The 10,000-nt window shown below is 51.4% G+C and overlaps 1 protein-coding gene across 1 annotated transcript in view; it reads left to right on the top strand.

Moving 5' to 3' along the window:
- The window catches only part of elp4 (elongator acetyltransferase complex subunit 4), a 49,961-nt gene that overhangs the window by 7,237 nt on the left and 32,724 nt on the right, over positions 1 to 10,000 (top strand). Inside the window, exons 5-8 of the mRNA XM_083691622.1 lie at positions 225 to 364; positions 3,033 to 3,117; positions 5,562 to 5,750; positions 8,820 to 8,928. Of these exons, the coding sequence (XP_083547748.1) occupies positions 225 to 364; positions 3,033 to 3,117; positions 5,562 to 5,750; positions 8,820 to 8,928 (523 nt within the window). The remainder of the gene's footprint in view (positions 1 to 224; positions 365 to 3,032; positions 3,118 to 5,561; positions 5,751 to 8,819; positions 8,929 to 10,000) is intronic.

The raw sequence follows: 10,000 nt of genomic DNA, 5'->3' as shown, positions 1-10,000 counted from the left end.
CGCAATGAACACATCCCTTATTAAATGCAATTTCCTGGGAGAGGAAAGAAAGCAACATGGCAACCAAAAATATATCCATAGTCCAAATATATCCATAGTCCACATGAATGTTTGAATTTACTTAGCGCTGGTAATTCCTAAATCGGGTATTTTTTTATGTCTTCCCTCTACATTAAACGCTTCTAAATCTGGTCCTACATTCTGTCCCTAAATGTCACCCTCAGGCAGCCCTGGCCTCCTCATCCAGGTTCGGACACTACTACGACGTCTCCAAGGCGATGGCCCCTGAGATCCGCCAGGCGGACAGATGCCACAGCTTCTACCTTCCAGAACACTCCGCCGTGACATCACCCACGCAGAAGAGGTAACCCCGGACTGCATCGAAAATAGGCTTGCCAAAATGAACACTAACCTTTGTGTTCACTCACCTATGGACTCATTTTGGACTCAATTCTCATATAAAACGGCCCAGTACAAAGCCACCTACATGTATTGACTCTGTGGATTGGTAAACATGTGTTGTAATGTGTTTTTTATGAGGTTTAATCAGCTAATAAAGCCTATGTCGAAGCAGGCTCCTTCTCCTTTCATCCTGAGTCGTTCTATGTAGCCTGAGACAGGACATTCAGCTCACTAAAAAGCCCTGGCCAATGTATTCAAATAGAGAGGGCTTGTTTGAACTGAGACTGTTTGTTTTCTTCACTGTTGAGTGTGCTTAGGATTCAGAGGTCTGGCAGGCTCTTAGGAGCACTGCTGGTCACACACACACTTAGTGACACACGCACTTACTGACACACACAGACACACACGCAGGGCAAACACACCAATCTGGAGCAGAGAGGACAGAGAGGAGGCTTTATAGAACCTCTCTGCCTTTATATCTACAAACACAGACCATTACCACTGCAGCCATGCAAACACATTAGAGCGTGTGTGTCTGTGTGTCTGTATGTGTGTGTCTGTTTCTTTGCGTGCGTGCGTGTGCACGTGTGTCTATTCAGTTTGTTAACTGACGTAAACATTTGAACATACTCAGGCCATGGAGTCAATGACTGCCACTCTGATGTTCAAGTCATTTTCACTTTGGAATTCTAGATGCCATACAGCTTCATTAGAATATTACATATATAATATACATTTTTACATTTGAGTCTTTTATCCAAAGCGACTTACAATAAGTACATTTGTCTAAAGTGAGTGAATCAACTATCAGTCATCGTAAGTAAAACCTTCCATCAGAACAAGTACCATCGGCAGTCACAGTGCTAGAGAAAAGAAGAAAACATTTATTTTATTTTTCATTTTTTTATTTCAAGTTCTGGTAATGTAGTGTGTTAGGGGGAGAGAGATGGGTCTTTTGTCAACAACAGTATTTAGCTCCAGAAGTGAGAGAATAACACAATAGCGTGGGCTCTCCCCTTTCATTCTGTCCTGTGGGTTGGTCATTAAGACATAGTGGCACTGCTGTGATGTCCCTTGAATAGGTTACTGATCTGCTAGACAAAATGACAGCTCGTCAGCAGGAAACTACACCTGCTCTGCTCTACTGTGGCCCCCTGCTCACACACACACACACACACACACACACACACACACACACACACACTCCCAATCCTCCCCCCATTGCACGTGTCCACAACCCCATGTTGATACCCTGGCTGTTAAATTGCTCTGTTTCACTCGGTGGCATAATTGGCACAAATTGCTCTCTAGGTGATACAGACCCTGTTGTTTAAGACCAAGCCTCCCCTCGCATCTCTCCTTTCTCTCCTTCAGTGGAGGAGGAGGAGGAGGAGGTAGCGCTGAGCTAATGTGGCCTCCCCGTGTATGATCCTCATTAGCTTGCGCGCTAGCCCCTGCGGCTAAGCACCTTGCCCTCATCGCTACCTGAATGAAGCGTGCCCAGCGGGGGCGGCCGAAGCACAATGCCCTCAAACACAATGGCTGCCAAGCTGAGGAAAACCAGCCAGGGATGGCTTCTCACTCCACACTTCACACTCCACACACCCCCCCCCCTCACGGGCCCGTACCCACCCCCTCACCTCAGGGTACGGGGGGGGCAGGGGGGCAGCGATGGAGACACAGTCAGGGGCTTCCGTTCTCCACCAAGCCCAAGCTCTGTCATTAGCCTCAGCAGGGTCAGAAGGCACCATTGTCTGGGGTGAATGATTGAAAGGGAGAAGGTGTTTGACGTGCCTGGGTCCATGTGTTATGGTCCAAGCTGTGGGAGTAAGTGTGTGTTCCTGGTCTTTGTGTAGGGCCTATACATGTAAATGATCTGTAGAGAGTACATGCCCTTTAATTAACGGCTAGCATTGCAGCCCACTATGACTCAACGGAGACTGGTCATTCATATAGCGAGGGTTTGACCTTAAGTGGAGGTGTAAAATAATGGGGTTAACTTTGCTTAAGGTGTAATAATGACACACAATGGGCACATGGTTGATTGAGCAGCAGGTTATTACAGGGTGGCAGGGTGCTGATGGTTGGAGAAGTCGGGTCCCTTGTCAATGCGACACATCATACCCATGATTAACCACCAAAACGCTGTTCCCAGACAAGTTGTCATACCATTATATGGCCTGTGTGTGTGTGTGTGTGTGTGCGTGCGTGCGCGTGCGTGTGTGTGACTTTTCTGTCTCAGCAGCACAAATTCAACTCCCCTTGAACCTTTAGGGAGCTGACAGAGGGCCAGTCAGGTTTTGATTTAATCAACCAAATAAATTAATTGAATCTCTTGATATGGTTAATTCATTAGAGTGTATCTGCTCCAGTGGCCATGGAAAGGCACTGTCAGTAAACCTGCTCTATTCATGGATAAATAAGGTACGTGTCAGTGTTGTGGTTGTTGGCTTAGTCGACTATGACTTGCAGTAATCTCATGTTGTTTCTCTTTCTCTCCTCTTTCCTCTTCCTCTTTGTCCTCCTCTTCCAATCCATGTCCTTGTCCTTCTCCCCTCTTAATTTGTCCTCATCTCTCTCTTCTCTATCCCTCTCTTCCCTTTCCTCTCCTCCTCCCTCTCTCTCTCTAGTCCGATCACAGAGGCCTACTCTGCTCTGCTGAAGTCTCTCCAGGAGGTCATCCACAGGGAGGGATTTGATGGAGCAGCACCCCAGGTAGGTCCAGTACACACACACACACACACACACACACACACACACACACACACACGCACACACCCACCCAAGGCCAAACCTCGACTTAGTAACCTTTCGGATTCCTATCCTCTCACCTGGCTGGGATGACTTTGCCTGTGTGTCAGTGTGGAGTTGCCAGACACAGCTGTGTGTGTCATCTTGCCTTTGACACACATCTTTTTAATAATCGTCAATCCCCTCCAGAATGTCAGAAATGTCCTTGGCCCAGTCTGTCTCTCTTGGCATACGTGTGTGTGCATGTGTGTGGGGTGTGTGTGGGGTGTGTGTGCGTGCATGTGGGTGCATGTGGGTGTTTTAGTCTCTCACCTACATTCTGTGACCCCTCTGGTCCTCACCTGGAGCCACCTCTCCCTCTGTCACTCACACATGGGATTTAGCCCCCCCCCCCTCCCCCAGTGTTGTCACTCACGCGCCAGATTAACCGCTGACATCATCAAAGCACGGCGGCCTCCTGATGTGCTGTTGGCACAGCAGAGGAATGTAGACAGGCACAGAGGGACATGGGCTAGGGCACAAGAATGCCCAGTATGGCCAGTAGAGTGTTTTTGTATGTTTGTGTGTGTGCCTGTGTGACTGCGTGCCTGTGTGCCTGTGTTTGTGTGTGTGTGCCAGTGTGTGGGGTGTGCGTGTTAGATATATAGTCCTTGTGTGTTGTTTTTCTGCCTCTGATGTAGGTAAGGTCGACTGAAAAGTCATGCTATCATTTACCAACGCAAGTACAGTCGTTGTCTGTGTCCTGGCCCTGTCCTGGCTTGGATCCAAGGGAGTTTGACTGGACAGGGCGGGTAGTGTTTGGAGACAGTGCTGAGCTTTCTCTGGTGCTCGGCCTTTTGTTCCAGCTATATGGTTGTGCCGTGGTTACCGGCTGGCTATACGGCCGGGCCGTGGCCGTCTGTTGGCTGGGTTCTACTGGCCGGGTAATACTGGCACAGTTCCATAGTCTCTCTATAGGGAAAACTATAGGAGTCAACTTTGGCTTCTTCTCCTGATGTTGCCACAGCAACAGTCATGTTTCCACGGTTTCCTTCGTGCTGGTTCTCAGAGGCATAGGCAAGGTCTGACAAAACAGGAATAGGGTCATACAAACACATGCATACATACATACATACACACACACACACACACACGAAAGAATAAGTCAGTGAGGAATGAATTGAAGTGCAAGAAGAACAGAGAATGAGAAAGAGATTGGAAATGAATGAGAGAGAGAGAGAGAGCGAGAGCGTCACCGCTCCCTTGGGAAGCTGTGAGGCCAACAGTGGAAACCCACAGAAACAATGAGGTTTATTTATCTTAGATGCCCCTGATGCAGACCTAAACCTTAGCTCATAGGGGGGAGGGGGAGGAGAGAAGGGGAAAGAGAAGGGGTTGTCGAAAGCGAGAGAGGGGAGGGACCAGGAGAAACGGCTTCGGTCAGTGCTGAGTTTCGATGGTTTAACTCCCACCTCTCATGAACCATGAATATGGGGTGCGAACCAGTGGTGTTCAACAACATCACAGCAGTCATAGAAACTCTTCCACTCCCACAGTGTGTCAGGACGGTTCCAGTCCCCCTGTCTCAAGCTTGCGTATTCGCCCCCAAATTCCTAGGTTGGAAACGGCATAAGAACGTCCCTAGAAAGTTCGGGACAAATCGGGGACAACGTTCGAGAAGCGTGAAAGCTTCTCCGAACGCGGTTCCACAGGCTCTTCGTTGATCTCGACGACCTCCCGACAACAATATCAAAACATTCCACTCAGGTCTGATGTTCTAGAGTGATGTCGTTGTGTGTGAAAGGCTATCCGGCCGTAGGAAGTCCTTATATGGTGTAGTGTGTGTAGGCAGCTTTTGCGGTGTTTCTGTCCACCACTCTTACTCTACCACTCCTATACTTCTGTGTCTGGTTCACAGGGGTGAGGTTAGGGCTGGTGTTCATGGGATAGCACCCCCTCCTACCCCCCCCCCCCCTCCCCCCTTTCCCCCACTCCCCCCCCTTCCCCCCTCCCCAGGCCCCCCTTGGCCGGCGAGCCTCGTTGTCGTGCCAAGAATGTGCCGGCGATTCTGGGTGGCGGCCATATTGGAAGCCCGTCTGACAGGTCCATTGTGCCCGTGTCAGATGGCCTCTGTGATTGGGCGGTTGTGTCCAATCACGTTTGGGCGCTGTGTTCCGATGGTCTGTGCCTGTGTTCAGACTGTCCGGTTGCTCTCCCAGAGTCTGTTAACTCTTAACTCTTCCCTCTGCAGCAATACTGTCCACCGCTCACCACAGAGAAATAAACCATAGAGCAGTCATATACATTACAGCCTTCTCTTTAAACCCATATGTACTCCATAGTCAAATTAAAATGCAACTCTATTAACTTTTATTTCCGTATTTTGATATCTCTCTCTCTCCCCCTCTCTCTCTTTCCACTTCTCTCAGTCAAAGTCGCGGAACATTCTGCGAATCGGGCTGCACTCCCTCGGCTCCGCCCTGTGGGGTGACGACCTCTGTTGCCGTGACAACCCTCGGCACAGCCATGCCCTCACCACCTTCCTCTATGGCCTCCGAGCGCTGCTGAGGTCATCGCTCTCCGTTGCCATGGTGACTGTGCCTTCGCACCTTATCCAAGTAAGCGTGTGTGTGTGTGTGTGTGTGTGTGTGTGTGTGTGTGTGTACCATGTCATTTATGGCCTCTTGGTGTGTTCTACTGTGTCTCTGTGGGGAGGGTGGGAGGGTTTATGTTGGGGCTTCAGAGGCTTGCTTTGTCCCGTCCTTAGTGGGGCATGCCATGGCTTCTTTCTGTTGTGGGTAGGCCTCTTGACCTTGTGGGCAATGCCACCCAATCTGTCACACTGAGACACAGGGGCATGAGGTCTCTTCATCCCACCCCATTCACCCACGGACGGCTCTTGTGGAGAGTTGTGAGTCCAGTGCGTGATTCTGTGTTTGTTTTATGCTCCCAATGTCCCCTTAGGTGCGTGCGTGCGTGTCCGTGTGAGTATGAGTGTGTGTATGTGTGCACACAAGTGTCCGTATGTGTGTGTGTGTGTGCGCAACTGTTCTTTGCGTGTGTGTGCGGAAGTGTCCGTGTGTGTGTGTCCGTGTGTGTGTGTGTGTGTGTGTGTGTGTGTGTGTGTGTCTGATTGAGGAGGAAGGCGCTCGGGCTAATTAATGTTTCAGATGGACTGTGGCGCTGGGCGGGCGGGAGGAGGCTTTCAGTGAGTCACTCCGCTTCCCAAGCTACTCAATAATGGATGGAGCGGCCAGCCTTGTCTCGGCCAGCTTGCCCACCAGTCCCCAGTCTAGACTGTGTGTCTTAGGATGACCAGACTAACTTAAGACTGACTAATCTAAATACCCATATGTCAGTCAGTCACTCACTCTCAGTCCTGTCTGTGCTTAAAACACCATCCACTCCAGAGGTCATTATCTTGCAGTAAACCAGCACCCCCCCCCCCCACACACACACACACACACACACACACACCACCATGACCCCATTTGGTAATCGAACCACTTCTCAGCGGCAACACAGTCAAGGCACCAAGACATTGGTGGCGGAGCATTCGATTCAAGGCACCTTATGCTTACCAACACATTATGAACTCCCGTGGAGGGAACCGAGACCCCAAACTACCTGAGCCTGTTCCACATGAACGCGGCCATCCGAACAGGGAGGCACTGAACAGTATTAGGGTAACCTCGGGTTCCATTTTTCACACCAGTAGGGCGATGTTCTCCCCTCTGTTCTCACACCACACTCTCCCCTCTCCCCCAGCGGGCTCTCCAGGGTAGGGAGGAGGGGGAGCCGCAGATTAGAGGGTTTAGAGTCCAACAGGCCAGGGACGGACAGTCTGACTGCCGACTGCTCCCACCAGAGCAGACATCTGTCAGCCATACTACCTCTCAGCGCAGGGTCTGGGGACGGGGACGGGGACGGGGGTTGGGGGACGGGGACGGGGAAGGGGTGATCTGATGTAGTGAGTGTATCTCTACAGTGTGGTTGAGGTGCTTGGGAGAGGGCCACGGTCTGCCATATGCCCCAGCAGATGACTCCATCTCCACACACACACACACACACACACACACACACACACACGCACGCAAGTATGCACGCACACACACCACACACCCCCACACACACAGCGAACACACGGACATACACACACAACACAACACACACGCACACACTAAACACACACACACACACACACAAAGTAAGGAAACACACTCAATGCAAATGTGTGCACAAACAAAATTGGCTCACACCTCCATCCGTGGAGCGGTGAGATGAAAACAGTAGGCCTTCTCAAACACAGATTCCCATGTCACTGTGTCTGTCCTGGATGCTCCGGTATGCTCTGGTGGGCTGGTTTTTTCGGTCTGGGGTTCAGATGGGTTCAGGGGGATTAGACGTGTGGAATCTGAGCTCATTGGGCCAGAGTTTGGGCTGAGTAATGAGCTGCCAGGTTTAAAGCAGTTCAGCCGAAATACCTATTTTTAGCTGTTTATCAATTATGAATGCTTAAGACATCCTTCATCATGTCCTCGTCATGGGGGTGCAGTTCTTTTGGCCTTTTTCTGGGTTCGTGCGTGCGTGCATGTGTGTCTCGATGGATAGCGTAGATGCCCTGATCATAACACATCATCAATACGAACACAGGATTAGAGCTTTGTTGGCCACCTCGAGCATCGACTCAACTCATGGGCCCCTATTACTAAGACATGTGTTAAATAATTTCGCCCAGCCAAACTCTTACCCTGGGTTTAATTGCTGTGTGTGAGTGACCTGGGATAGCCTGTAAGTGCTCCGGGGGGCTGACTGGGGGGACGTGCATCCTCTAAAAGTAGGACAGCGATGAAAAGGATGACGAAAGAGTGGGAAAAAGGACATGGAGGCATGAAAACTGCATTAAGCCGTGGCAGCCAACACAGAGGAGGACGTGAATGATTCAAGAGGCAAGAGGGATGAATAATGCAGGGCCTCCCTCCATCCCTCTCCCTCTTCTTCTCCCTCACTCTCCCTCCATCCCCGATGTCCCCTATCCCGCTCTCTTTTTTTCTTTCTTTCTTTTCGTGTCATTCCTGTCCAAATAAAGACCTGACCAGCAGGTGGAGCTCTCCTCCTCGAGCCTTTTTTCTCTCCCTCCCCCCCAACCACTCTCTCCCCTCTCTCCTCTCCCCCTCCCCCGCTCCATTTCCACCTGCCAACCCGTGTGTGTGCCTGTGTGTGTGCCTGTGTGTGTGCCTGTGTGTGTGTCTGTGTGTGTGTCTGTGTGTGTGTATGAGTGTGTGTGTGTGTGTCTGTATCTGTGTCTGTGTGTGTGCGAGCGTGTGTGTGTGTGTGTGTGCGTGTGCAAGCGTGTGTGTGTGATGCGAGACAAGGCAGTATTGCGTGTATCCCTTGCTGCTCCAGCCCATGGTGGCCTCATGGTCAGGTTGTTAGGCCTGTCCCCCGTCCCCTGTGTTAACCTGGCCTCCCTCATCCAGGCTGTGCTTAGTGATGACCTGGCGGCAGGTAATGATGACCTCATTTAATTTCGGCGCTGGAGGCTCATCAGGAGGGTTTTAATTACCCTCTTGTGCACACGCTCACCCCTCTCTCTCTCTCTCTCTCTCTCTCTCTCTCTCTCTCTCTCCCTCCCTCTCCCTCCCTCTCTCTCCCTCTCTCTCCCTCTCTCTCTCTTTCTCTTATAGAACAGAGCTTTAATGGGCAATATAACCAGGCTATGTGACACCGCCATCGCTCTGGAATCATTCAGGGGTTCGGAGGGAGAGACCAACCCGCTCTACAAAGATTACCATGGTAAGACACACATACACACACACACACACAAACACACACACGCACGCGCGCGCGCGCACACACAGAGCCAGTGCATTAGGGCCGGGGCTGGGCTGGGCTGTGGATGGAGGCAGGGCAGCCCCCTTGCAGGCCAGGCTGTCAGGCCGTGTTAGTGTGTTGCTGCTCAATCAGACGTGCTCCTCAGTAGACAGGCCGGGGGGGATTCAGCTGCCACGCCGAGCCCCCCCCCCCCCCCCCACCTCCCTCCCTCCCTTCCACCCGAGCCCCCCCTCTCTCCCTCTCCCTCCTCTCACCCCCTCGCCTCACCCGCTCCACCCACCCACCCACCCCCCCCCCCCCCCTCCCTCAGCAGAGCCCCTCTCTCCCTCTCTCCCTATCTCCCTCTCTCCCTCCTCGCCTCACCCTCTCCACCCCCAGTCCCATACCCCTGAGGCCTGGAGTAGGGCACACCAACACTGGGGAATCGATATTCTCACCATCACTTTGTCTCTCTCTCTCTCTCTCTCTCTCTCTCTCTCTCTCTCTCTCTCTCTCTCAACCCCTCTCTCCCTGGCCAGCAAGTTCAGCTTTTGGGTTTGAGGTCTTTAGAGGAGGTTGTAGGATGAGAGGAAGGGATGAAAGAGTGAAAGTGGAGGATGGAAAGATAGGATCCCGGAAGAAAGAGGGGCCGCCACAATTTCGTGGGGTCTCTCTGTCTCTCTATCTCTCTTTCACTTGTCCTCTCTCTCTCTCTCTCTCTCTCTCTCTCTCTCTCTCTCTCTCTCTATTTCACCATCCCTCCTTTTTTTTTCCCACACTCCCTCCATCACTCACTCACACTCTCTCCACACATAAAGGTCAGTAGAAGCCAGTAGGGTATTTTTAGTCATGCCTCTCTCTCTCTCTCTCTCCTCCTCCTCCTCCTCCTCCTCCTCCTCTCCCTCACGCTCTTGCTCTTTTCCTCTGGTTTTTCCTCCCTTCTTCTCTCCTGCGGTTAGACGGCGCTAGATGTGACAGATGAAGGGCTATAGAGGGAAAACATTGGATGGTTTCACCCAACAGCATGTTTTATTTACATTCTAACACGTCTTCT

This window comes from Argentina silus, assembly GCF_951799395.1.
Source record: "Argentina silus genome assembly, chromosome: 19".
NCBI lineage: Eukaryota > Metazoa > Chordata > Actinopteri > Argentiniformes > Argentinidae > Argentina > Argentina silus.
This window is presented reverse-complemented; position numbering and strand designations above follow the sequence as displayed.